At 46.8% G+C, this 27376-nt stretch overlaps 1 protein-coding gene across 4 annotated transcripts in view; it reads left to right on the forward strand.

Moving 5' to 3' along the window:
* The first annotated feature begins 750 nt into the window (after window positions 1-750).
* Window positions 751-27376, forward strand: part of DPF3 (double PHD fingers 3) — a 197609-nt gene continuing 170983 nt past the window's right edge. For all 4 annotated transcript variants that reach the window (XR_009557490.1, XM_060273692.1, XM_060273700.1 and 1 more), the window contains exon 1: window positions 751-824. Coding sequence is in view for 3 of the 4 variants with exons in the window: in XM_060273692.1 (XP_060129675.1) it covers window positions 793-824 (32 nt within the window). In the remaining variant the exon portion in view is untranslated. The remainder of the gene's footprint in view (window positions 825-27376) is intronic.

The following is a 27376-nucleotide window of genomic DNA, read 5'->3' on the forward strand; positions in this document are numbered from 1 at the left end:
CAAAAAGTTGCTTTGAGTGAAACAAACAGGCGGTCGGTTTGGCCACTGTGCATTATGTAACTAGTGCACTGGCTGCAGGAGCTGGATGACTGACACAGAGAAATTCCTGGCGGAGGGGGAAGGGTGCTGCTGCTGCTGCCCTGAAGTCACTGTAATTACCAAGCGCCGTTCCAAGAAACCTAAAGGGTAAAGTGGCTGGAGATCAAGGGAAACAAAATGGAGACCACCATGTTTTGTTTTGTTTTCGTTTTTTTTTAATACCCCGAAGAACTAGAACGTGCACTGCAGAAGTGAGTGTCAGTACACATGTAACACGCCCCCCCCCCGATTAAATGGCACGAACCCAATCCGAGCATATGAATAGTTGGTGGTGGTGGAGGGGATGCTCTTCGGGAAACGAGAAGCTATGGAAACAATGAACGAACTATGTTTCACCCCCGCGCGCACACGCACCCCACGCTCGCCTCTGTGCGTGTGCGGTTGTTGTTCTTTTTCTTTTAAAGACCCAAACTATTATTAAAAACTCTTAAAACTCCCCGCTATCTAAGTTCGAGCGCAGATTGCCCCTTTGCTGTGTCGCTGCCCCTTTAAGACCTGCTCTCTTAACAGTTGCACAGAAAGGGAGTGACCTCTGGGCTTTGACAGCTCCCCTAATAACTAGCAGAACCCTGGCTCCTCCCTCGGCGTTTGATTGGGCGGCGGGCCGGTATCCACTTTCTCGATTGGCCGAACGCTTCCCCTGAGCGAACCTTTAGAACTCCGAGACACAATATTCTGTTACATTGTAGCAAAATGGCGACTGTCATTCACAACCCCCTGAAAGCGTAAGTAGGAATCAAAAATGTACATATTCCGCGTGGTTTAAATATGAAAAAGGGCGCCTTTCCGATGCATGCTGCCAGACTGAACCTGGCGTCTCCAGACTCCCAGCTGGTCTACCCTCCTTCGCTCTTTTCTTTCCTATCTCCTCCTCCTCTCTTTCTCTTTTTTGTGCAACACACACGAAGTCTCTCGCTCGGTAATTAATAAGAAGAAATTATTACGTTCGCGTCCTGCTTAATTGATTTGCGGTGGTGAAAAGAAAGCGGAGTTTCTGGGCGCTGGGGCACCGACGCTCTTGCAGCTCTCGGGAACGGCAAGGTTTTGACGGATCCCCGAGGGGGTGCGTTGCACTTGACAGAGTCCTGTGCGTGGCGTCCGGGCTGGCTTTGCAGCGCTGTCAGCGCAGCGTCCAGCGCAGAAAGATCGATTTGTGGGAACCGGGTGCACAAGGACGGGCTCGGCAAACGCTCGGGTTGCAGTTTCGCGAGTTTTTTTTTCCTTTTCTGTTTGCAGAACACTGTAGTTCGGGGATGGCTTGAAAGCTGCGGGAGGGAAGGAGTTTGAGTCGCCAGCGTTTGGCTGGCTCGTTGTTGGCAAAAGGGCAGCACGGATCTTTTCATGGCAGGACAGTAGGGACATATTAGCCATTACACTTGTATATGCGTGTGTATGGAGAGAGAGAGACCGACTTGTTCTAGATGAATGACTCGGGTTGGTGGCTGGTTGCTTTTGATAAAGCGCAGGAAGTCCGGCGATCTGCTTTACATACCGTTCGACCCCCCCCCCCCCGCTTTTAAAAGTCGAGGATGCCGGAGCTCGGAATGCGTTTCGATTCTGGAATGAATACACTCGGTGGACGCCGCCAGGGTGCAATTGAGGGTGAAATCTGGCTACTCTCCAGAATCCAGATCATCCAGAAAGCCCCGGTGTGCAGGTTCTGGGGGCAGCCCTACTACCTCGGGGGGCGGCGTGTGTGTGTGTGTTTTTTCCATCATAACCCTGGTGGTTAAAGGCGGGTAGTTTTCTTCGGAACCTCCCCGGTTTTTCCTTCTGGTCTGCAGCACACACAGCCAGTTTAATCCCCCCAGGCATTAATGGGAGAGCGGGATTTGGCAGTGCGACTGGGGATTGCGGGGCTTTTCCTTTTCCTTAACCTTTTCAGGGTTACTTCTGCGCTCGAAGGAACCGGCGCTCAGTTACAACGCGGACGGTGGTGGATCGGATCAGGGATCCTGGCGTGGTAGAGGCGGAGGGGAGGGAAGCTCCTTTGGGGCTGCTTCGCTACCACTCGCTGAAGTTATCCGACCGGGGGGCGGGGGGGGGCGGGTCGTCTGCCACCTTTCAGCCTTCCTTCCTCCGATCCGGGAAAAAGCACACATTTCGGAAGGGTGTTCCGGGGATACTCGCTGATGTGAATGGATGGGAGGAGGGGAGAGTAAACCGGAGGAAGAAGCAGCCTTCATTGGGGACAGCTGTGGGGGTTGGGGAGAGAGGATGCACAGCGAGCTGTCATATTTAAATAACTGACATCTCCCCTCCCCCCTCTTTCCCTTTCTGGAATGAAATATTTGCATAATGAGACCCTTTCCTTTAGTGAATTCTAAGCAGGGACCGTCAGGGAAGCGGCACCTGCGATTTTCAGATCATTAGCGAGCGATCCCCTTCCTGCGATGGCGAGGGAGAGCGGGGCACAAAAGTCGGCGGCCAAAAGCCATAGCTGCCAAGTTCTCCCTTTTTTTAGGGGAAATTCCCTTATGCTGAATAAGCTTCCTCGCGAGAAAAGGGAAAACTTGACAGCTATGCCAAAAGCGGGTGGACGTTCATGCAGCTTCCCAGCAAAGTTTAAAAACACCGTATTTGTCACATCCGTATCTCGCCCTTCCTCCGAGTGGCTCGGGGCGGCGCACGTGGTTTTTATGAAAATAGATTACTAAAAAAAAAAATCTTCATAGCAAACCTGAGAGCTAGGTAAGATTAGAGCAGTCGGTGTGCTTCGTGACTATAGGAGCCAACTCCTAGGGGCCGAGGTCCCTTCGCCCCCCTCCATTTGAGGGCCCCCCAAAGTTGATGGGCATTGCCATTCAAATGGTGTGCGTGAGCTGCATCTTGTGATCGATTATGCGGGGTAGGGCTTACCCCCCGCAATATTTTATTCAAGTTGGCACCCCTGTTCATGACTACTGAGGGCTGGGCGAGGGCGAACCCACTTCTCCTCAGCCCGGATCCAGTATGCGCTTACATCTTGTGGAAGTGATCTGGAGTTATGCTCGCTTGGAGTCGCACGTGTTACGTCGGTTTCAGGGGGGCGAGGTCGCTCAGTCCTCCCTGCTGAAACCCCCCAAGTGAAGCAGTTAGTGGCCTCCTTGACAGCTCAGTCAGCCCTGCTCCCTATTGCCTGCGGGGTCCTGTTCCCTGTTGCCCCATGCAACCCTTGCACCCGAGTCAGTCGGTATTTTACTCCTGCTTGCACAGATCCGCTGCAGCAGCAGCCCACTCCCGGGCATGTTTACTCGGAAGTAAGCCCCGATGGCCATTGGCTTGTCAAGCCCACAGCCGCGAGCACGAAGGCAAAGGATGAGTGGAAGTTTCTTTTCGAGGAGCTCCCTCGAAGGAAGGGCAATATTTTCATCGCGAGCCTGGAAGGGGGCGGGAGGCGCGTGGGGGGTGGATCCGGAGTCGAGCCTCGCTGACATCATTGGTGCAAACGAAGCGTGTGCGCCCGGCGAAGTAGCAGAAGCTCCTCGCGCGACGCTATTAAATTTGTTGGCGCCCAGCAACCTTGTGCATCAATCATTTCCTGCCCCTCCACGTGACCCGTTGGGAGCCCTTCGCTGCCCGTCGATGAATTCATCTTGCGGCCCAGAGTTCGCCGCCCTGCCGACTCTCTCCCGCTCTTTTAAAGGGACAGAGAGAGAGAGAGAGAGAGAGAGAGAGAGAGAGAGAGAGAGAGAGAGGGAGGGAGAGAGGGAGAGAGGGAGAGAGGGAGAGAGAGAGAGGTGTTACTGTCCATTTGCCAAATTCACAACTTGCGTCGTTGTTTTTAGTGCGCGTTAGTTAAACGCAGTTAAATATACTATAGAACGTTTCTTCTAAAAAAGTTGCTGATCACAAGCCGTATAAATATATACCAGCCATATATACGTATAAATATGCATCGCGCCAGCTTATGAGGGCAAAGGCAGTTAAGACACATTAGGGGGCCAGAGAAGGGGGGGGGGTCGCAGCGCGATCCGTCTCAGCCCCGTTGTGTCCTTCCTGACAATGAAAGGGAGCCGAGCAGCATCTACATTTTGATTGTGATGTCTCAAACAACTGGCGCCCCACTCCCCTTGCAAAGAAACTGGCCTCGAAAAGGTTTTCTTGGTCACCATCGGTATCGCTCGACCTCCTAAATGACAGCGGCCCCCTTAAACTCTTTGTATCCTTGGTGTATAACAATCCCTTCGTTTTCAGTATACACCGAACTAGGCAGCGCTGCTAATTCCGTATATTAATTCCACGTGGGGAATATAAAGTACTGCATTTCCAGTCCCGCCGGATACTCGGAAGAAATACTTTGAAGTTCCCAACTGGAGGCACTGGGGGCCCTTTTCTGTTTGTTTTCAATTTCCCAGTGCTCTCTCTCTCTCCTCCTCCTCCTCCTCCTCCTCCTCCTCCCCTCTTACAATAGCATCCGCAGATCCTTTTGGGTGTCTCCGGCGCTTCTCCGCTTTCCCTCCTTCTCTTCTGGGATTCAGCCAATGGTGTGGCTGCCCATTGTATTGTTTCTGCCGCTGAACACCTTGTTTGCCCACACGTTGCGAAAAGGCAGGGAGCATCTAGAGGGCTGGATGGCTGGGATTCCTGAACCTGGGCTCTAGGGGGGTGGGGAGGCTAAGCATGGGCAAATGCCCACCTTGGATAAAAATGGACTGTCTTGCAGCACACCCACTTACCTGTTCTTGTCTGCATTAGAAAAAACAGACTCAAGGGAGGTTTATTTCTGGTGGTGAAGAAGGTAATATGTGAGACAGTTTGTGCAACCCTCTCCTCCCTCCCTTCTGACCCCAAATCTCTGTTGACCCTCCTTTATTCACCTTCTATTTTTTCCTTTTCCTTCCTGGGCCTGCCTTTGATCAAGAAAGGGAAGCTGGACTTATCTGGACAAAACTTGCAGGATCAAGCAGCCATAAACAACTAAGACTTTTTACATTTGCTTGCTTTGGAAACTTAGACATTGTCTGTCTGTCTGTCTGTCTGTCTGTCTGTCTGTCTGTCTGTCTGTCTGTCTCCAGTAGGGTGTCTCTCTCCACCCTGTACAGTATTTGCGTGTCATTGCCTTATTTTAACACCCTGGAGGGCAGGGATTAAATGATGTTCCTATCACTCCCTGTACGTAATTGGATTCTGCAGTGTCTCCTGTTGGTTGCCTGTTGATGGTTGTTGATATTGACCTCTTAGTGTGGACAGTTGGGACAGTTGGCATCCACCTGCCTCAGGAGGCAGTGGAGGAATGTGCCTTTGGGAGTACATACAGTCAAACTGTAGTATGGCTACAGCACCTGCTGTGGAGACCAATATGGGAGAGACATGCTTTGTTGCAGCTGCTGCAGATGCATCATGGTATTTCTTCCCTCTGTGCTCCTCCCAGCAATCATTCCTCCTCTGGTCACTACTCTGCATACACGACCTGTTTGTCTCCAGGCCCTGCGGCCCCCTCAAGTCTGAAGAGAAGTCCTTGCTCACCCAAGACATGGTAATTTGTCCCCCAGCTCATCTTCATCCCTGGATAACTCACCTCCTTTCTTCCTACCAGCCTTGTTACCCGCCTCCCCCAATCTCCTGCGGTTCCTGCTCATGAGAAGTGCTAAGAAAGTTTTATAGAATTCCCCTCTGTTCCTGCTATACTACTAGTGGTCAGTGCCCCAGGCTACGTACATGCCATACATTTAAAGCACATGACTCCTCAAAGAATCTTGGGGATTGTAGCTTTGTGATGGGTAAACTACACTTCCCAGGATTTTTTTGGGGAAAACATGTGCTTTAAATGTATGGTCCGTAGGCAGTCTCACCAATGCAATCTTCCTCCTGGTTGGTGATCTCCATTCTGATCTCAGTGGGAGAGAGAATCAGCAAACAACCACAAAATGAATGACGGTTCACTTTCTTTTATAGGCTCCCCAGTATTCCCTTGGGAATGCTAGCGTAAACGTTGCTTGCACTAGGGAATTCCCACCCTTTTCCTCCCATGCTACCTTCCAAAAACCTCTCCTCAGTTAACTCAGGGATCCTTGGTAAAGGGCTGGGATGTGGGGCAGGGTATTGCTCTTCTCTGCTGACCAAAGATGCTTTTGCCTGATTGCAGACTATTCCACACCCCATCTCCAGTAGTGCCCTGTCCCACATCCCAGCCTACACTGAGCACCCCATGAACACTAGAAATGGCCTTTTGAGGGTTGCAGGAGCTGAGAGTGCGGAGACAGGTCGAGAGTTCACTGGGGCAAGTGTCCCTTCTGGTCATGCTCGCAGAATTGGGTACAACTCAGTGTTTATGTGGAATACATATGTGTACCAACACACACACACACACACACACACACACAAATTTGGGATAACGTCATGCACCTGACAAAATGGACCATAGCAGATGAAAGCTTAAGCCGCAATATACCTGTATCTGCTAGTCATTACGGTGCCCCAAGAGTCTTTTTGTGTTTGTGCTGATGAAATCAGCAGCCATCATGTGCTTAGTAACTAACATGCCTCAAACTATCGCCAGGCTTAACAGGCCTGAAAACAAAGAATAAAAAAGAAGAAGAATGTAGTCACACAGAAGTGTCCAAGCCAGCCCGGACTAGTTCATTTGCATGGAGGTGGCTGCTGTGTGTCTGAACGAAACCTGAGGAGTCTCATTGGTGAAGGAAACAAAAAGACCCCTAAATATGATTATGCCTTGATCTAAACCTGCACTGTGATGAAGTACAGATGAAGATAATTGTACTTTAAAAAAACAAACAAACAAAAAAACCACTGGAGTTTAATAGCTACCTGCTTGCTGAGTCTGGCATTGAGTAGTCCTTTCAGCAGATGTTAATCATTAAAAAAAAAAAAGAGTCTTGAGGCTTAAGTCTGTGGAGCAATGTGCCGGCAGAGATGCAGCTGGGATGGAGAATAACAGCACATTGTCGCAATCTGATGGTGGTCATGAGCCAATCCAAAATATTATGCTAAAGCAACAGCTCTGCTGTGTTAGCAATTATGCAAGTGACAATTGCCACTGTTTAATGTAGGCAGATGGGGTCCATGGGGCTCGCCAACCTGGGAGGGTAGCCCATCTAGGAGAAGGAAAACTCTGATCCTAAACCTCTGCTGCCCTGCAGGGTATCTTCAGGAAAAGAAAAGGTTAAGGAGTAAACCCTACACAAATCTGGAGTCCCTAAGATGGTTGGTTGGATGGCGTATTGTCATAGCTGTCTCCCGTTTTTTGCAGGAAACCCCCGGATTTTAATCCGTTTCCCGCTGTTATCCCGAATAGAAAAAAATCCCAGAAATCCCCCGGATTTCCTACCTGCCAGAGGCTCCATTTCAGATGCCGCTCTGCCCATGCCTGGGCACCGGAAATCGGGCAGAGCGGCATCGGAAGTTGCTTCTACACATGTCTGGACACGCATAGAAGCGACGCCTGGTGCCGCTCTGCCTATGTCTGGGCACTGGAAATCGGGCAGTGCCGGCACCGGAAGTTGCTTCTACGCATGTCCAGACATGCGTAGAAGCAACTTCCGGTGCCGCGCCACTGCTGACCCCGCATTTTTCGGCAGGAGCCTTGGCAGCTATGCGTATTGTATGCCTCCTTCTGACGACAACTGCAACCAAACTGGTGCCAAACATATTGCTCTGCTTTCTTGGACCACATAAAGAAGGCCGAGAGGGGGTCCTATTGTCTGGGCAGCCCAGGACTTCCATCCACGCTGCCCAGGCTTGTACATTGGGGAGGTCAATTCAGTGATGTTAACCCAATGGTTTGATTTCACTCCTGTTCTGCCCCATTCCAACCCTTTCTGTGAATTTTTTATGACTTCTGGGGCTACTTCCAGGTCCAGTGCTATGCATGTGTGATTGCGCATCATTTGGACATGCCTAGATTGGTCACTGCATGTATTAAATTTCTATACTGCCCTTCACCCAAGGATCACATGGCAGTTTACAATATAAAAACACAAAAATACACAACATAGTAACAAACACAAACAATACCCCCACCCCACATTGATGATTAAATTAGTCAAAGGCCTGGGAGGAGAGAAATGTCCTCCCCTCCCCGCTTAAATATATGTAACAAAGGCTCCAGGCAACCCTCCTTGGTCCAGCAAGACTCTTCTTACATTCTTAAGTTCTGTGGCTCTCGACATTTATAAATGCTTTTTGAAATGCATCCCACTTATAATTTGTTTCAGAAGCAAAACCATCCTAATCAGTAAAGCTCTGTCATCCTTGTATCTTTGACCTCCTGGAAAAGTGTTGGATAAATATAGCCGCAAGATGTGTGAGTGGATGTGGATGCTGAACAAAATGGGCTAGAGATAGGAAATGAGAACTGCTATGAGCTGGGGGAAGGGTGTACTATTGGGGAATCTGGGAAATGATAGGTTCCCCTTTTATTTAGTTGCATGAAAGACTTGAATAGTTGCTTAGTGCTTTTGTACCGTATATTCTGGTGTATAAGACGACTGGACGACTGGGCATATAAGACGACCCCCAACTTTTCCAGTTAAAATATAGAGTTTGGGATATACTCGCCGTATAAGAAATACGACCCGGCGTATAAGACGACCCCCCAACTTTTGAGAAGATTTTCCTGTGTTAAAAAGTAGTCTTATATGCAGGAATATACAGTAATTTGTTTCTTCAAAATTCAAGTCTTGCACAGCCCATCAGATTGCGTGGATGGATGGAGTTGGCTTCATAAATTTGTCATGGGGTGGGAAAGGATTTTCTCAAAACCTCTACATTTGTTTATACATACTGTATTCCCCCCCCCAAAAGAAGCCACAATAATAGGCTTGGATGGGAATAACATTCAAGGGACATGAAAATCAAAATTGTTGCAAGAATTCAGAGCTACAAATCTCCCTATTTGTGGGGGTGGGAGGGGAAAGGACTTTCATGGTAAAAGGGGAACATATTTGGGGAAAGTTTTCAAATTGTGTTAAATGGGTTCCACATTCAATCTTTTTCAAAGAAAGTCTGCACAAATAATGGGTCCTTGCACTTAAGTATCACTAAAATCAATGGGACAAGGTAACTTCTGGTGAGACTGTCTCATCAATTTCATTGAGATTTAAGTATAATGTAACGTTCTGAGGGTGTTATGAAATGAAGTGGCCTTTCCACATTGCACACTTATCCTGGGAGATGAATCACAATGGATTATTAAGCAATGGACTCTAGATTTTGTCAGTCTGTGTTCTGATCACGTTTGCAATCTAGGCATGTGGTTTTGTGAGGGTTTTGATGAATGTTGTCAGTTACCCTACACTTTCTAATTCAGTTTCTGGGCATTCGACTGCTGCTTCAGTGAGGTCTGAAGACAACATCCAGACAGTATAACCAGCTTCAGCAATTTGCTTTCTTTATCAATACATGGGTGGTGCTGTGCTCTAAGAGCCTAGGGCTTGCCGATCAGAAGGTCGGCGGTTTGAATCCCTGCGACGGGGTGAGCTCCCGTTGCTCGGTCCCAGCTCCTGCCAACCTAGCTGTTTGAAAGCATGTCAAAGTGCAAGTAGATAAATAGGTACCGCTACAGCGGGAAGGTAAACGGCATTTCCATCTGCTGCTCTGGTTCGCCAGAAGCAGCTTTGTCATGCTGGCCACATGATCTGGAAGCTGTACGCCGGCTCCCTCGGCCAATAACGCGAGATGAGTGCGCAACCCTAGAGTCGGTCACGACTGGACCTAATGGTCAGGGGTCCCTTTACCTTTAATGGGCAAAAAAAGAAATTTCAATGCATTCCTACGGGGAACCGCGATTCGCAAGACAATTTTTTCGCAAAATGAATTGACTCGCGGAACAAATTAAATTCGTCTTGCGAGGCACCACTGTATCTTGGTACCCCTGTGGGGCTCAGGAGCCCAGTTATGTCACCCTTTGCTTGCCTACAGAGCTGGCAGCCTCTCACCCTTTTTCTAACACTGTCCCTTGTGGAGTGTTCACTCAGCCTCCTCTCCTCTCCACTCTCTTTGGGAGTCCTCTGGGCAACTGCTGCCGCCACCCCTGGTCTCTGAGCTGCCACCCCACCCCTTCCAGAGGCACCATTTGCCTGCAGAGCTGGTAGCCAGAGCTGCTGCAATAAACAGCTGTGCAAGCCTTGGGGAAGCAGAGATGAGAAAGGGCATCAGAGGAGGGGGAGGGAAGGAAAGGGGGACAGAAGCCAGTGCTGCCCCTGACCATCATTCAAGGCACCCCAGGGTGCCACAGCACACTGGTTGAAAACCACTTGCATAGGGTATGCTGCCAGAGGAAAAGAGTTGAGTCTGTGGAAGAGGTTAGAGGACTATTTATTGAGAATCCAATCTGATTTGTGCTTGTGGTGTTACATGGGCAGTTATACATAATCATGCTTTCAATAGCATTTGCTCTTGGGTGGGGGTGGGGGCGGCACACTGCTTTGTTTGCAATAGGTCTATATCCTGTAGTTTTCTGCTGTCATCCTGTAACCTTTAATACCACAAATGTTCCGAGGTTATGGTTTCTTTGTGTCCCTCCAGACTGCAATAATGTGGTGACATTAGGGAAGCACCCAAAGCCAAAACTCTGTCCAAGAGGCCACAGTGTGCTCACTACCTGTGTGATGAATAACTATAACCAATTCCATTAGTTTTCTCTGCTGGAACTGTTTGAGGAGCACAAGTTGTAACATGGTAGCCTTATGAACCCAGCAGAAGAGAGGTGGGATGGCATAGAAAAGCAAGAGTATTTTCCTTTTGAATGAGAACATAACAAAGGAGAAGAACGTTGTAATCAAATTTTAAATAGTTCTCTCTTAAACCACTGCAAGAAGCTCTGGCCAGGAATTTTTCATGACATGGTTTATAGCCTAAGAGAGCCTGTTCGAGCCACAGATTCCAAGTCAACGGCCTCAAGGAAGAATTTAATTTAGTGTCTCTGAAGTTTTTGGCATGGCCTCCAATACACCAATTCTCCCCTCATATGGGAATAGCTGATGAAGTTCAGCAAAATGCATCTTAGGTCACACTTTCCCTGGCTGGGTGTTGTAATGTAAGCAAAATACAACTTCAGCCTCTGTGAATAATTTGATGGCATGTTCAGCAGTGCCCAGAACTGTTGCATCTTGGCAGAGAATGATATGACAAATTCCACAGCCGTATGGTGTGAATGTAATCACAACAGGGTGTTTCCTCTGAATCTTGACTGGTTTCTCATGGCACTTGCTCCTCAGGCAACTCCTTTGGGGTGTTACTGATGTGGGCTGCTTCACCCAACTACCGTATGTTTCATCAAAAGCTGGTGTTCAATGTTATATCTTTTAATATTGCAGAGTCTAGTTACAGGGCGTGCAATTCTTCACTGAACGGAGGTACTAAAACAAAATGGTTTTATCTTTATTCAGTTTATGGGATCAATGTTGCGAAAGATCCCAGTTTGCCAAGGACTGCTTAGCCTTGCTTCTTATAAGTAACCCAACTGAAATAAATGGGTTACACTTAATCCACCCCCCTGTTGTCTCAATTCCAGATCTATGGGTTTGGTCATGGTTTCTTGGTGCTTAGGAAAGTGCATTCTGCACATGCTCACTGTCTCCTCCTTTTACTGCACATCTCCCAGGACTGAGTCTTGCCATGACAGTGGTGTGTTGGGACTCAGAAGTTCTGAGTTAAGCACTGGTGAGCCTGGATTCAAATAATACCTTGATCCTCTCCTTTACCCTCCCAGTGCCTTTTGTTCTATTCCTGGGTCAGTTTTATCTGAGAGATTGACAATGGGCTGCTTAACAACCAGAGAGTTTCTTTTTCCTGGTCACCTTCACATGGGATGATGGTTATAACCCAGCATGCCATTTTGCAAATCAGGGGGCTTCCCTTGTGGCATTACCTAGTTCCATAAATACCGTAGCTCTCGGTGGCTGTTTGTGACTGGGACCTTATACATTTGGCATTGTACCCCACTTTACAGAGATGGAGAGTGATTGAGATGGAGAGTGGTTGAAAGAGGCACATCCCCATCAGGTGATGTTTCAGTTCACTACCACCTGAAGAACGGATATCTTCTACAAGCATTTAGTCTTGGGGAATAGTTCTAGCCAGACAGAGGTTAGTAGCTAATCACGAAAAATACCTATTGTTATCGTGATGACAGACTTCTTCCTCCTGCCCTCCAATGTATATTCCAAAACACTATGTTCCAATGGCTAACTAACAGCACAATCCTAACCATGTTTACTTAGAAGTAAGCCCTATTGAATTCCTGGGGGCTTACTCACAGGAAAGTGTGGTTCGGGCTGCCGCTTAAAAGGCCTGAAATTAAGAGGAGTTTCACTTGATGTTACTGTCTTTGGCTAAGCTGCTTGGACACAGTGTGGCAGGCCCAGGGAAGGAGAAGACTGCAGAAAGTAAAGAAGTAAGAAGTTGCCTGCAAAAGGTGAGTTAGAGGAGGGGAGTGGTTCATCCACAGGCCTGAGGAAAAGCCAGTGAGAGGAGACAGAGGCAAACTACACACAAATGTGAGGAAGCCCTGGCAGCAGCTGCAATAATAATAATAATAATAATAATAATAATAATAATAATAATAATAATAATCAGCCGCCTTTGGAGGCTCTGGTTTTGAGCTGCAAAATGGGAAGGGGATGATACAAAGATGTACATAACCCTTTCCCTAAATAACCCCCTGTGGCGGTTTCCTCAACCTGCACAGAACCCCCAGACGTTTCACGGTCCGTTGGTACCTGCACCAACCACGTTTTAATTCCGCTGCCACCAACCAGTATATGTCTGGTAATCTCTCCACTCACTCCAGTCAGGGATAACGTTGGAACAAACTATGTTTATTTAGATTTAGTACATAAGCATGCGGTTTCCAAAAGATTAGTTCTTATTTTCTTTCATAACAGTTCCTATACCGGCCTATACCTATAGCTTATAATCAATAACAGTTCCAAACTCTCTCTCCCTTCTGGTTACCTCGCTACCTCTGCCTCACCCTCATACTCTCTCAACTGCCCCCTCTCAGAACTCTCAGCCACACCTCCTCAAACCTCCCACAACCAGCCCCAACAACAACCCCCTTCTCCTTCCTGGGGTGGGTTTATATAGTCCTCCTAACCCCACCCCCTAGGGTTCTAACTGGCTAATCCCTTTAACTCCTTCTATGCTGTCCCTAAATTTGGGTGATCGTCACACACACACACCCTGCCAACTGCCTATTTCTACAGGGTCGCTGTTAGGTATCCAAAACACTAACAGCATGTGTTTCCAGCAGCCAGTGTAGAGGTCACACTGGTACCTGTGAGACCAGCATTCAAATCCTCATAAAACTCCCGTGGTGCTCTTTAGGAAGTCATTGTCTTGAAGCCAAACCTACTACCTTGCAGGGTTGTTGTGAGGACAAAATGAAGAGGGCAAGAATCGTGCATGGCACCTTGAGCACCTTGGAAGAAAGGGGGGAATGTAAAGAAGCAATAAAACAAATGAATAAGCACACAGAACTCCATGGGCAAGGGAATCCCGAACAGAAAAAAGAGTCACCAGGGAAAGGGATAAGCACCACCTCCACTCAGAAATTGCACCCTCCTGAGAGGGGAAGGAAATTGCACATGTTCAGAAGCTGCAGATGTGAGAAAAGCCCACTGAATTTAAATAACCATCCACATTTTTGGCTCTTGGCCTCTATCCAGCTTGCATTTGCATAGATCGAGTTGCTGTTAATGGCACAGGAGCCAGGGCCAGGGAATAAGCTGGCAACCCTGTCAACTCTCCACATTTTATGCTTTGAAGAGCTAATTGGTTTGGTCAGCTGAGAGCAAATTCTGTGTCTAGTGCTATCCGTCAGCTTCATGTGAATGAACTAGTGAATAGCATGTAATTCAATAGTCACAGATGATGGAAACTTGGACTACAAGATCTGTTTCCTGATTAGTCACTGCCAGTTTATATCCTATCAGTGCGTATGTGAAGTTTGATTGTTTTGTCCTAATGTGCATAACATTATGCTTACATGTTTGTCATTTTGTTCCCCATTCACCCACTTTCAGAAACTATTCTGGAGCCCTTTGAGGTCTGTTTGGGTTTTCACAATCCTGAATAATGCAGTAGCATCTACATAACTGGCTACCGGTACCTTGCAGCTCACCCCTGACTGGTGCTTTTTTTTGTGAATAAAGAAAACAGCACCAAGCTCTCCTCTGTTTTCATTTTATTCATTTGTAGTAAATGACTTCCATTCATTTGCTATGTTAAGTTAGAAATTCTGTCTCTCATCTCTAAACAATTTCCCTGTAATTGGCCCTAATATTTGGATCTTTTATTCCTTCTGGTATCCATGCCACTTCTTTGCTTGTATTACAACAACTTATCAAAACCTTGCTTTCGTTGTCCAAGACTGATATTTCCTTTTACTACACTGGTATCTTGTAACCCCCCCCCCATCCCAGATTATAAGCCATTGGGCAGGACTCATTGGGTTTTTCCTTTGGAAATCATCTAGTTGTAGGCATCATTTACCAGTAAATCACGAGTGGGGACATTTTCCTGCCCTAAGGCCACATATTTATCTTCAGGGAAACTTATTGAGGGCCATATATGAGTGGTGGGTGGGGTCAGAGCAGTGTCAGATTTACGTATAAGCTAAACAAGCTATAGCTTAGGGCCCCACTCTCTTGGCCCCCCCAAAAAAAGTTAAAGGGAAAAAACTGGATGCACATTTCCAAAATATAAGATAAAAAACAAATAAAATAAAACCTACATACAGCAACAGTGTTTTGTGTTGTGTAGGCTCCTATGATGTAAGTAATGGGCCCCACCTGCTAGCCTGCTCCCTAAAATATCACATATTTTGTTATATGCAAATGGCTATTAGGTCCATAAATTACCATATAGCATATATTCAGCACAAAAAACAGCGACAATTTGTTGTTGACAAAGGACAGCTGGCCCCTTTACCTTCAGTAGCTTAGGGCCTCATCAAACCTAAATCCGGCCCTGGGTCAGAGGCAAAAATAGATGGAGCAACATTATTTTTTAAAAAACCGTATGTTCAGTACGGTAGTTTTACACATGCTAACACTCACCCTCTCCCCTCGGTCCAGATAAGCAAGAGGCAACATCAGAGTTCAAGGATACATTCCTGCTACACAAAAATGCTTGGTGGTTGCAGCAGGACCAATGAGGAATGAGGCTTAGGGAGAATTCAGAGGACCAGACAGAGAAGCCTGAGAGGATGCATAATGCATTGAACCCCCATGGCCTGAGGTTCCCCACCTCTGATTTAAACATTGCTGCAGAGATTTCTGTGATCTCATGGCAGGACTTTTGGAAACTCCTTCCATTGCAAAAATTGCCTGCACACTGCGGCTGTCTGGCATTTCTGTACATGCTTTATATGCATGGCAGCATTTTTCCATGTGATTTTGTGCAACAATGGCATCTTCTCCATGAAATGGTATGCAGGACCATATGCGTAAAAGCTGCCTTATTCTGAGTTAAGACTACTGCTCCATCTAGCTCAGTATTGTCTACACCAGGCGTCGGCCACGTTTTCTGCCCGTGGGCTGGAGGATTCCAACAGATTATCGTCCGTGGGCCGCACAGGCGCATGTCCGCGGCTGCACAGAAGCAATTTCTGGCGCTGCAGACATTTTGGAAATGAGCAGCACAGCACCAGAAAATGGCTTCTGCGCATGTCCGCGGCTGCGCAGAAGCGATTTCCAGTGCTGGCCGCCCATTTCCAAAATGTCCGCAGCACCAAAAATCGCTTCTACGGCTGCGTAGATGGGATTTCCAGCACCGCTTGGCGAATCCCCGTGCTGCACCGGTTTACCGCAGCGTGCGGGGGACTTGCTGAGCAGGCCGCTCGGTTCACGGGTGGTCTGTGGGCCAGATAAACAGCCTCCATGGGCCGTATCTGGCCCATGGGCTGGAGGTTGCCGATGCCTGGTCTACACTGACTGCCAGCAGCTCTCCAGGGTTTCAGACAGGGAGTCTTCCCAGCACCGTCCGGATATGCCAGGGATTTAACATGGGATCTTTTGCATGCAAAGCAGATGAACTAAGCAGCCTTAACCCGCAGAAGGTTCCAAATGTTCCTGTAGAATGCTGCAGTGGGGCCTTGTGTGAGAGCGAGACCCAGAGGGAAGAAATGTTGGGCAGAGAGAGTGTATCACTCCTGCCCCACTGCTTATCAGCTATAAATTCCCCTCTCCCCAAACTGCTTTCCACGAGTTGCATGGAACCTATATTTAGTCCCAGAGCTTTTATTCTTTCCCTGTGCCTGCAGAGCCGCCTGTGTGGCACCATTTTGGGTAGCATATCCTTGCAAGAGCATGTTCAGGGATGCATAGTGTGAATAACAAGCTGCCCTGGCTGTGGAATAGAGAGATCAATCAGATTCAATGAGATTCTACTTCCTGCATATTAGCACTGTGGGAAATTGGTAGATTTGGCAACTGTCTCTTCTGGCGTCAACAACTTAGATATACTTAAAACTATAAGATGGTTGTTTTTAGACTCTGGACTGAATGATCTTATGCGCCTATTCCCACCAGTCTTTCGATGGTAATGTGCTTCTTCTTCTTTGGCGATCACTCATAGCCGAGTAAGATTGTCTTCCAAAAACACAATTTTAACAATGAGTCCGTAAGTGACTGTGGAGGTTCATTCTGGATCCGCACGTCCTTCCACAGTGGGGACATTGGTTTCTGGGCAGAAACCAATGATCACGGTGTGCATTTGCCAAGCATGCATTCCTCTTAGCACGTTTCTCCCTTGCATCCTGAGATCGAGTGTCTTCAAAGCCCATGACACCTTTGGTAAAGGCTGTTCTTCAACTGGAGCGCTCGCAGGCCAGTGTCTCCCAGTTGTCGGTGTTTAAAGTAATGTGCTCTGTTCTACTTACTTCAAAACTGGTCAGTCAGCCCTGCTGCTCATTCTACTGACTGGGGCCCTGAACCTTGCCTGAAAGTCTTGCCCTGATGGCACCCACTATATTTGCATGGAGTCAGGGTGGTGAGCAGAGCTAAGAATCTGACTCAGGAGTAAAGCAAGGGTGCTGTGAAGTTTGTGTGTGCCACAGATTCCTGCTAAAATAAGAAAGCTTTAAAGGAGGGGAGCAAACACTGTCTGGTGTTGACATGGACTAAATCAGGGTTGGTCAACCTTGTGTGCCACAAGTCATGATAGTGCATGTGTGCATACATTGGGTGTTACACCCCTTTCATGTCGCTTTCTCACACCCACCTAGTTTTGAAAATATATTTGTGGTTCTTTCTGCCTGCTGGCTCTATAGTAACAGCCATCCAGGCTGTCTTCACCTTAATGCAGTGTCACCATTCACTCAGTGAGCAGCAGCTGGTCTGCATCTGGTTGCAGCTCCACTGATGGGGACCCTCCAACTCCAGCCAAGGACACCTGGACAGTTAAGCCCAGTCAAAGGTGACTATGGGGTTGCAGTGCTCATCTCGCTTCAGGCCGAGGGAGCAGGAGTTAGTCCACAGACAGTTTTCCGGGTCATGTGGCCAGCATGACTAAACCACTTCTGGCGCAACGGAACACCATGACAGAAGCCACATGATGCTTACCTCCACTTGTGTTGATGTCACTACTTCTGATCCCTCGGATACCTATTTATCTACTTGCACTGGCATGCTTTTGAACTGCTAGGTTGGCAGGAGCTGGGACAGAGCAACGGGAGCTCACCCCATCACAGGGATTTGAACCGCCGGCCTTCTGATAGGCAAGCCCAAGAGGCTCAGTGGTTTAGACCACAGCGCCACCTGCTCCAGCCAAGGTACACAATGTGAGCTCCTCATAAAATGCAGTTCCCATCAGGGGACTGGAATAGCCACAAGAGAGTTAGAGGCATGGCCTGTGTGTGTGTGTGTGTGACAATAGTAACAGCAGCGACTGCTAGTTACTGGAGGCTTTTGCCACCTTCTTCACAAGCCCTGTTCTACATATCCACTGCCAGAGGCCCCACTCCTTGCTGCTTCTCTGCCTCCATGTTTATGCCTGATCCCTCCACCCCTTTCCCTGTGCCATCCCCTGCAGGGCCAGCAGTTCAGCCTTCATCCTGCATCAGTTCATGGAAGCAGCACAGATAGCAGCATTATTTATTGAAAACGTGATGTGCAGGTGTGCAGTGAGAAGTAGCATCTATTTTTTTTTTAAATGTGACTGTCATTTCCTTGACCATTAGTCCAAGGAGAACAAAATGGAAGGGAAAGCATCCTTCCCACAAATCCGCTGTAAAGCCAAAGGTGGAATGAGGGAGGGAGGGGAGGGAAAAGGTGCCAAACTGGTTCTGCAGGCCTGAAGCCACTCCTCTCAAAATAGTAATAATACCACACTGTTGATTCACATGACACAGAAAGCAGCGGCAAAATGCAGTAACTCAAAGTTGGTGTAAAACTAGTCGGAGAAATCTCAGGATGAAGGATCAGAAGTGCAGTAGTGACATAAGTAAGCCCTCCCTGAAACACACCCACACCCACACAGGAGCCCATCCATGGGGGGGGGGCTCCTCTTTTAACAGGATACATAGTTCTTCAGTGGTGGAAATTTGGAGGACCTTTGGTAGAGTACAACCCTTTTGAGCTGCCCTCCTCGCCCCCATACATAGGAGGAAATAGCAGCTGTTAGACTTCTTACAGCCGTCATGAAATTAAAAGACGCCAGCTTCTTGGGAGAAAAGCAATGACAAACCTAGACAGCATCTTTAAAAGCAGAGAGATCACCGTGCCTACAAAGGTCCATATAGTTAAAGCTATGGTTTTCCCAGTAGTGATGTATGGAAGTGAGAGCTGGACCATAAAGAAGGCTGATCGCCAAAGAATTGATGCTTTTGAATTATGGTGCTGGAGGAGACTCTTGAGAGTCCCATGGACTTCAAGAAGATCAAACCCATCCATTCTGAAGAAAATCAGTCCTGAGTGCCCACTGGAAGGACAGATCGTGAAGCTGAGGCTCCAATTCTTTGGCCACCTCATGAGAAGAGAAGACTCCCTGGAAAAGACCCTGAAGTTGGGAAAGATGGAGGGCACAAGGAGACGGGGACGGCAGAGGATGAGATGGTTGGACATTGTTCTCGAAGCTACCAACATGAGTCTGACCAAACTGCAGGAGGCAGTGGAAGACAGGAGTGCCTGGCGTGCTATGATCCATGGGGTCACGAAGAGTCGGACACGACTAAACAACAACAGACTCTTTGCATATCCTATGCTGAACCTTTGCATTGCATAAAGAATTTGATGCTTCTAAAGCATTTCACTTCTTCCTGCCTCAGGCCAAGGACTGGACCTTACAGACTTTGGGTGGGGGGTGTGTGTCTTCATTTTGTGAGGTTTTCTCCGTTCTTGCAAGTACCGTAGCACCATGGTGTCATCAACCCTTAAAAACCAGCCAAATATTACAGCCAGCTTTTCATTGGACAGCTACAGCTCGGCAGCTGGATGTGCAAACAGTAATGGGTAATAACGTTTATTTTCTCTTGGTGAAAAGTTTCACCTCCCTGATTCCTGCACATCAAACATAAAAGCAAAAGAGCAGGCCAGCACAGGTTTTTCCCCCCTGGTTAGTTGGCAATGTTAGTTGCTCAGGAGTAAACAACAAAAACAGGAGCTATATATCTTCACACTCTTGAGAACACTTAGGTCATTTTCGCAAGACAATGAAAACCCATTTTGCATTTCCTGTGTCTGTAATTCAAATGCAAAAGTTACATTGCTTATTAAGTAGATTCCATTAAATAAATGGTTCTCTTCTCTTTCTCCCATTTCAGCAAAGTTTGCATATGCAGATAAATGGTGCAAGAGCACTTTTAGAAAGTCCACAAGATCAGAGGGCCAAACTGGATGTTGCACAGGCAAACTGAGCAGTCTTCCCTCCTTTTTAACTGAAAAGCACCCCCTGACAGCTACCAATTTGACAGGAGGAAAGGAGAAATGAGAGAAAGAGAGACTTGTTCCTTTCCCCCTTCTGCTGTTTTTCAGCTCAGAATTGCAATTTCCAAGCTGTTTTTTCCTGTATGGTGAGAAAAGATACAGGAATCCTGTATCTTTCTTCACAAAGAGGGTAGTACTTTTGAGTTGAAAAATGGTAGGAAGGGAAAGGGTTAAGCAATGCATCCTGCTCCACTACTCTTCTGTTCCTTGATTGCAGCCTCTAAGACTGTTTTTTAGTTAAAAAAACAAAACAAAACAAAACAAAAACAAAAGACAGGACTTGGAAAATTCATGCACTTCTTGGAAACATCTAAACATAAGATGAGTCTGCTGGATCAGGCCAATGGCCCATCTAGTCCAGCATCCTGTTCTTACATTGTCCAGCCAGATGCCTGAAGGAATCCTACAAGCAGGACATGAGTACAACAGCACTCTGCCCACCTGTGATTCCCAGCAACCGGTATTCAGAGACATCATGTCTGTGACAGTGGGGGCAGGGAGGTGGAACAGAGCCATTGTGGCTGGTAGCTGTTGATCATATGCTTTCGCCCTGGTCATCCTTCACACAGAAGAGAAGGCAGAAGAGAAAAACCTTTGGTGGAAATTGGTATTTTGGACTGTGTAGGTTTACGAAAAACAACTACAGTACCAGACTTTTAGAGGACATCCAAAAGCAGCCTTGTTTAGAGAAGCTTTTAATGTTTAACAAATTACTGTATTTTAATACTTCTGTTGGAAGCCGCCCAGAGCGGCTGGGGAAGCCCAGCCAGACGGGCGGGGTATAAATAATAAATTATTATTATTATTATTATTATTATTATTATTATTATTAATTATTATTATTATGTTCTGCCTGGGTCCAGGGAGTGATGCAGCCACCCCCACCCACCACATCATCTTCAGATGATGGTTGTTGGAGGAGAGGATGTTGGGAGGTGCATTTGGGGCCACTGTGTGACCAGTGCATCAAGTCGACAGGTTGAGGCCATTGTAGTGTAGTAGTTAAGAGCGATAGATTTGTAATCTGGGGAACCGGGTTCGCTTCTCCACATGCAGCTGCTGGGTGACCTTGGGCTAGTCACACTTCTCTGAAGTCTCTCAGCCCCACTCACCTCACAGAGTGTTTGTCGTGGGGGAGGAAAGGAAAGGAGAATGTTAGCCGCTTTGAGACTCCTTCGGGTAGTGATAAAGCAGGATATCAAAAAATAGGTGGGAGATGGCTAGTGTTGATGATGTGCCTCTCCTTTGTCCCAGGCCATGGCCAGAGGAGGGGTTGAGCAAAACTGCATTCAACTCTTCCCCTCAATTTCTGAGATATCAAAGAGGGGCAAGAAGCAAATAATTCCCTTCTTCTGAGCACTCCATGTTCCTGGGCAGATAGTGTCTCAGTTGTAGCTCAGTGATGGTGCATTCAAAATCCCAGGTGCAATCCCTGGCCGCATCTCCAGGTAGCCCTGAGAAAGACTCCTTGCCAGAAACCCCGGAGAACTGCTATTCAATGTAATCACTGAGCTGGATGGACCAGTGGTCTGTCTGCCTTGGGGGGGGGGCACACGACACAGCTTCTTTTGTTCCCTGTTTCATGGCAGCAGCAAGGAAGGAGAGTGGACTCACACATTCAGTACTTGGAGTACACCTTGCTGAACCCAGCAGGACTGGTTGTTTATGTCATGTTTAAAAATACAATTTCTTCTTACGTGCTTCCTCTCTTTAAAACACTGTAAGCGCAAGACTCATGAAAAGCACCATCCGCATGATGCTGCCAGATGTAAGCATCTGCTTTTCACAGTCCAGTCCTGTTAAATGTGTCAAAGCCCATTCGTTTCAGTTTGCTAAGCCTAGGTGCCTTTAACTCTGCATAGAATGGCTTGCAGTCTAGGCACATCTCTGAGTATGCCCCATTGAATTTTGTTTAATTTTGTTGTTGTTGTTGTTTAGTCGTGTCCGACTCTTTGTGACCCCATGGACCAGAGCACGCCAGGCACTCCTGTCTTGCACTGCCTCCCGCAATTTGGTCAAACTCATGTTCGTAGCTTCGAGAACACTGTCCAACCATCTCATCCTCTGTTGTCCCCTTCTCTTTGTGCCCTCCATCTTTCCCAACATGAGGGTCTTTTCCAGGGAGTCTTCTCTTCTCATGAGGTGGCCAAAGTATTGGAGCCTCAGCTTCATGATCTGTCCTTCTAGTGAGCACTCAGGGCTGATTTCCTTCAGAATGGATAGGTTTGATCTTCTTGCAGTCCATGGGACTCTCAAGTCTCCTCCAGCACTGTATTTTTAATTTAATTTAAAATTAATTTAGTCCTGAGTAAATATGCCTAAGCTAGGGCTGCATTCCCTATTGCTTTTATAGGAAGAGAGCTAAGAACATGCTTAAGTCATACACTTAAACACCAAAATGCTTTAACTTTGGGTGGACTTATACCCAGTGCTTCCCCCCTCCCTAAAAATGTTTAGGGGTACTCTCATTTTCCTACTCACATTGAAATACTGCCCCCCAATGAGGCCAAACTTAGATTCACAAAATGTTTAGGGGTATGTGTACCCCAGAAAAAAACACTGCTTATACCCTAAATCATATTACCCCAAGTATATTTCCTGACTTCCTTTGAATCATTTGTATATACCTTGCTAACACAGTGTGTGTTTTAAAGAAAAATGAGGGCTATATTGAAAATTATTATTATTTTCCACAAAAGAGAGAGGAAAAAAAGATTAGCATCAACCAGTGGGCTTTGGAGGGGATGCCTAGAATTGCGAGTCTCCTAATAACATTGCAAGAGTTGGCAGCTCTGTGGTTGTGCACCTGAGGAGAGGATTAGGTTGCTTTCTTATCTCTGGAGTCCACCACCTGTGCAGATCTTGCTAAACCATCTCTGCTGGAGATGACCTATCTCTGGCATTCCCTTCTTGACAAGCAGCATTTTGCCTCTCGGAGGAAGCGCATTGCACCAAATTCCAGGTGCTTTTAAATAAATCAAAAAATCCCAGGGATGTTACCAAGGCTCTTTAAAATCTTCCAATTTATTATTTCAAGCTGGAAACAAACATTGTTTATAAGAATTCTGCTTCGATGGAAGCCTGAAGTACCTTTCCTTCATGGACCAGCGTAACAAGAGAAATTCCCCAGAAATATTAAAAAAAAACCCAAAACACTTCATCATATCTATTAATGATCAACCTGATGGTGTCTTGTACCTTGTTGTGATTTTAAAAATAAAAACAAGGGATTTAAAAACAAATTGCATTGCCCAGCATCTGTTCCTTATGAGCACGCGTATTTCCAAGCCAAAAGGAATGTGACACAATTGCAATATTGGGTCACTTATTATCACAGCACTGACAGTACATTACTGCCTAAGATCACTTTTCTCCTATTAAATGCCCTGTTTAGCCTTATCTCAGTCCTCTTTATAGCTTGGCGTATTTCTTAATGAAAAGTCTGCTCCTAGTTCAACCGCACACATAGGCTAATCAAAGAGGTACATTGCACTGATACATACACATCATGTGCAAGGAGAAGAGCCTTCCTCCTCCTCCTTCTCCTCCTCCTCCTCCTCCTGCTTCCTCCAACCGTGCATTTAATTGCTTTTCTATCCCTTACAGGCCGGGCATTTTCTTTTTCCGAAGGTTGAGTTTCTCTCCCCTCCCCGTTATTTACTTTCTGGTTTTGTTTTCATTGCAAGCTTATCCACCAAATGCACTTTTGGGCTCTTCTGTCTCACGGTATGTCTCCAAGGTTAGCCATTGCTAAGCAACCGCCACACAAAGTTCAAGGCTGGTCAGCCTACCGCAATACATTTCCCAGGTTATCTCTGATACGAAGTTAAGGGCTGCTGGAGTTGGGAGGAGGGGAGGCACTCCTTGGGAGAAGGGGGAAAACGTTTGCGGCTGAGCTGCCACTGTGACTTTGAACAAGGCTCCGGCCAGAAAATGGATTTCAAATTCCACCTGGACGCTTCTCTTCCTTGGTAATGGAACGGCCCACCTGAGCTTATGTCCCCCATCGTATTAATTCCACCTCTGCTCAACTTTCCCAGTCAATTAGCCATGTCTATCCACCTCTCTAAGCAACCACATGTGACTCTTTTGGGAAGAGAAGCAGCTGCTGCAGGGATCTAGAGCAGCATTTCCTTTGGCGAGCTCTCACAGCAGCAACCCCCCCCCTTCCCGACACACTTGGAGCGTGGTTATCAATCAAGGCATGTCAGGTTTCTCTTTCAGACCCATCTATCTTTGGGGTTTGGCCTCTTTCTTTTGTTCCATTTTATACCATTTATGTATGATGCTGAATTCTTAGCTGTTGATTAAACTGGTTTTCTTCAGTCTGAGTGTGTTGCTTTTAGCTAACCTCCAAATCAGTTGGCACCTCTGGCACTTAAGTTCTGCCTGTGCCATATAAATGAGGTCACTCGCAGAAGTCCTACTTGGGTGGCATATAGAATCCTAGAATCATAGACTCGCAAGGGACCCCGAGGGTCATCTCTACAAGCCAACCCAGCCTCCTGCAATGCAGGAATCTCAGCTAAATAATCCATGGCAGATGGCCATCCAACCTCTGCTTAAAAACCTCCAGTGAACGTGACCCCAAGGGAGTCTGTTCTACTGTCAAACAGCTTTTGCTGTCATATGTGGATCTGGAAGGGGCGAGCTGGATTCTCTATGTATTGCACGCAACACTTTGAACAGAACGGTAGCTGTAATGTTCTGCATGCAGAACTGGGGGAAAGGCAGGATTCCTGATTGTGTGGAAAGAGCCTGTGCATGTAAGTCTCTCTTCATGTACTGCTCTTGCTTCAGACCTTGTGTGAAAGGTGGTGGAGGAACATATTCAGGCACATGTTGCACTGGAAAGTGAGCTTTACGAAATTGGCCAATCTGGTTTGCAGGCCATAGTCTGATATAGCTCTAGCAAGGAAGCCAGCCAGATCAAACTTTGAAAAGCAAATAGCATAGGATGATTAAATGCAATAGAGGCTAGCGCTTGAGTTCCTTTTAATAATAGCTGCGTGGAAGAGCAAATTTTGTCAGGAGTAAATTGTCAGGCCACAGCGGCGCAGCGGATGACTGCAAAGCGGCACTTGCCGAAATTCCCTCTTTTCTACACCTGCGGATCTTCTAAGCCCACAGAGTGAATGCAGAGGTGGCAGGAAGCTGAACGCTGGAAGATTCGGGACAGATAAAAGAAAGTGCTGCTTCAAGCAGTGCGTAGTCAAATTATGGAACACTCTCGCCCAGGAGGCAGTGATGATTACCAACTTGGATGGCTTTGAAAGAGGATTTTATATGCAATATGGGCTTGTGCGCACAATCTACTGGTAAATGAAGGCAGGTGAAGGGTGAGGCTTGCAGCCAAGTCTCTCTCTCCCCTCCCCCAAATTCCCACATTCACTCTACACGCTTAGAATAGCATAGGTCTGCTGCACCTGGTCTCACCGCAGCCATAATTCTTCAAATACTAGAGTCTGAAAATAAGAGATATCTGTGATGTCACATAGAACCATGATGTTACACAGAATTTGGGAATTTGCATGATAATTGGGGCTATAGATATGGAGCTGTGGGTGCGTTGAGAAGCCCCAACCCTAAGGGCCTTTTTCTTTCTCAGCTTCCCTCCCTTGTCAACTTTCTTCCTATGGGGTTCACACCTTTTGTGTGGTCTGGCTCCTCTGTCCTCAAAATCTGCCTGTCAGTCATTAAATGATTGCTTCTCCCCCCACCCCCAATATATTTTCTCTTTATTCTTTTAAAAGCTTCAGCAATTTCATTTGAGCATATAAAATCTTGGGTTTTTCATAGTACAAAGAGAGAGAATACCGGGAACCGGCAATTATATTTTGGGCTGGCGAAGTGCCCATCATTATGACAGGGGAGGTGTATATGTGCTGGAGATGAGATTTTGTATTGTACTGTGTGAAAGGTTCAGAATATTGACGATAGGGTGGCCAACTATGCATCAACCAAAAGAGAGGACAAAGGAGACACAAGTTTGTATAGTATTTTGTATATGCTTTTATTGGTATAGATGCCAATTTAGAAATAATTGCTATAATTTAAATAGAAATACAACTCACTGTAGTGAGGAAATCACAATGCTACCTCTGACCTACAATACTATTCAAACTTTCAAGGCTATCAAAAGTTACTCTCTCTCAGTCCAGCCCCACAACCTGCAATAGCGGCATATAACCCTTCTTTGCAGGCTTGTCACAAACTCTTTGTCCAACCTCCAGCACTCAGTTGCACTACGCAGCTGTTGTAAGCCACGAACTCCCAGCCACAGCCCCCTCTAACCCACAGTTTGGGAATAATAGGATGCAGCATGTGTACTGGAATTTGTACTGGCAAAACTGTTATTTTAAAACATTTCGACAAAACTGAGGCAGTTCACACAAAGTAAGATCTGGGTTAAAAAGAGCAAGGATATCCTGGTTCCTTTTTTGGAGGAGGCAGACTGTGGACACACAGCCCGGACTTCTCCCCCATGCATCTCTCCCAGAAAGCTGAAGTCCTGAGAATACACACACTATTGACAGAAGAAGTCGAGTAAGTGTTACTGAGACATACAGACAGGGAAAGGAAGGAAGCAGCTATAGGCCTGAACTCTTTTGCCTTCCTTAACCATGTGGGGAACTGACAACAACATGGGCCACACGTTTCAAAGGGTGTCTCCAGGCAGTGGCTATTTTGTGGGTCGGATTCAAGTGCGTACCAGAACTTTAGACTGTCGCAATGAAAGTGGATTCAAGTGCCCCGTTGTTGCCTTAGCACAACAAATCCACATTCTTCTTCTTGTTTTTAAAGGGGATGTTTTTTGTTATTAGGAAAAGGATGGGGGGGAGAGAATTCACCGAAAAGCAAATGATTAATGGGAAGACATGTAATCACCCTGCAAGCAAATCAGGATGAATACTCATTGGCATATAACTGTCCCATAAACAAATCAAAATGAATGCTCAGTAAAGACCAGGCATTGTCTAACAGCTATATAAGGTTTGTGCAAGCAAATCAAGGTGAACGCTGAACAAACAGTCATCTGAAGGAGCCAAAAGAATGCCTTTCTATACAGTCATACCTCAGGTTGCATCCGCTGCAGGTTGCGTCTTTTCGGGTTACAGACGCACCGAACCCGGAAGTAACCTGTTCCGGGACTTCCAGGTTTGGCGTGTCCGTAACACATGCACAGACACGAGTGCTCGGGTTGCGGACTTTTTGAAGTGCAAACGGCACCCCGGAACGGATTGGGTCCACAACCCGAGGTACCACTGTACTGTCACTCATGTTAGCTTCGATTCTTTTCTCAGGCCCTGCTCCATGAAGTGAGAATTTACTGCTCTTTATTGACCTTCTGGAGGGGTGCAAAAGCATATTTACTATTTGGCTTCTGGGTCAGCTGGGTAGTTTTGTGT

The sequence above is a fragment of the Zootoca vivipara genome, chromosome 1, assembly GCF_963506605.1.
Source record: "Zootoca vivipara chromosome 1, rZooViv1.1, whole genome shotgun sequence".
NCBI lineage: Eukaryota > Metazoa > Chordata > Lepidosauria > Squamata > Lacertidae > Zootoca > Zootoca vivipara.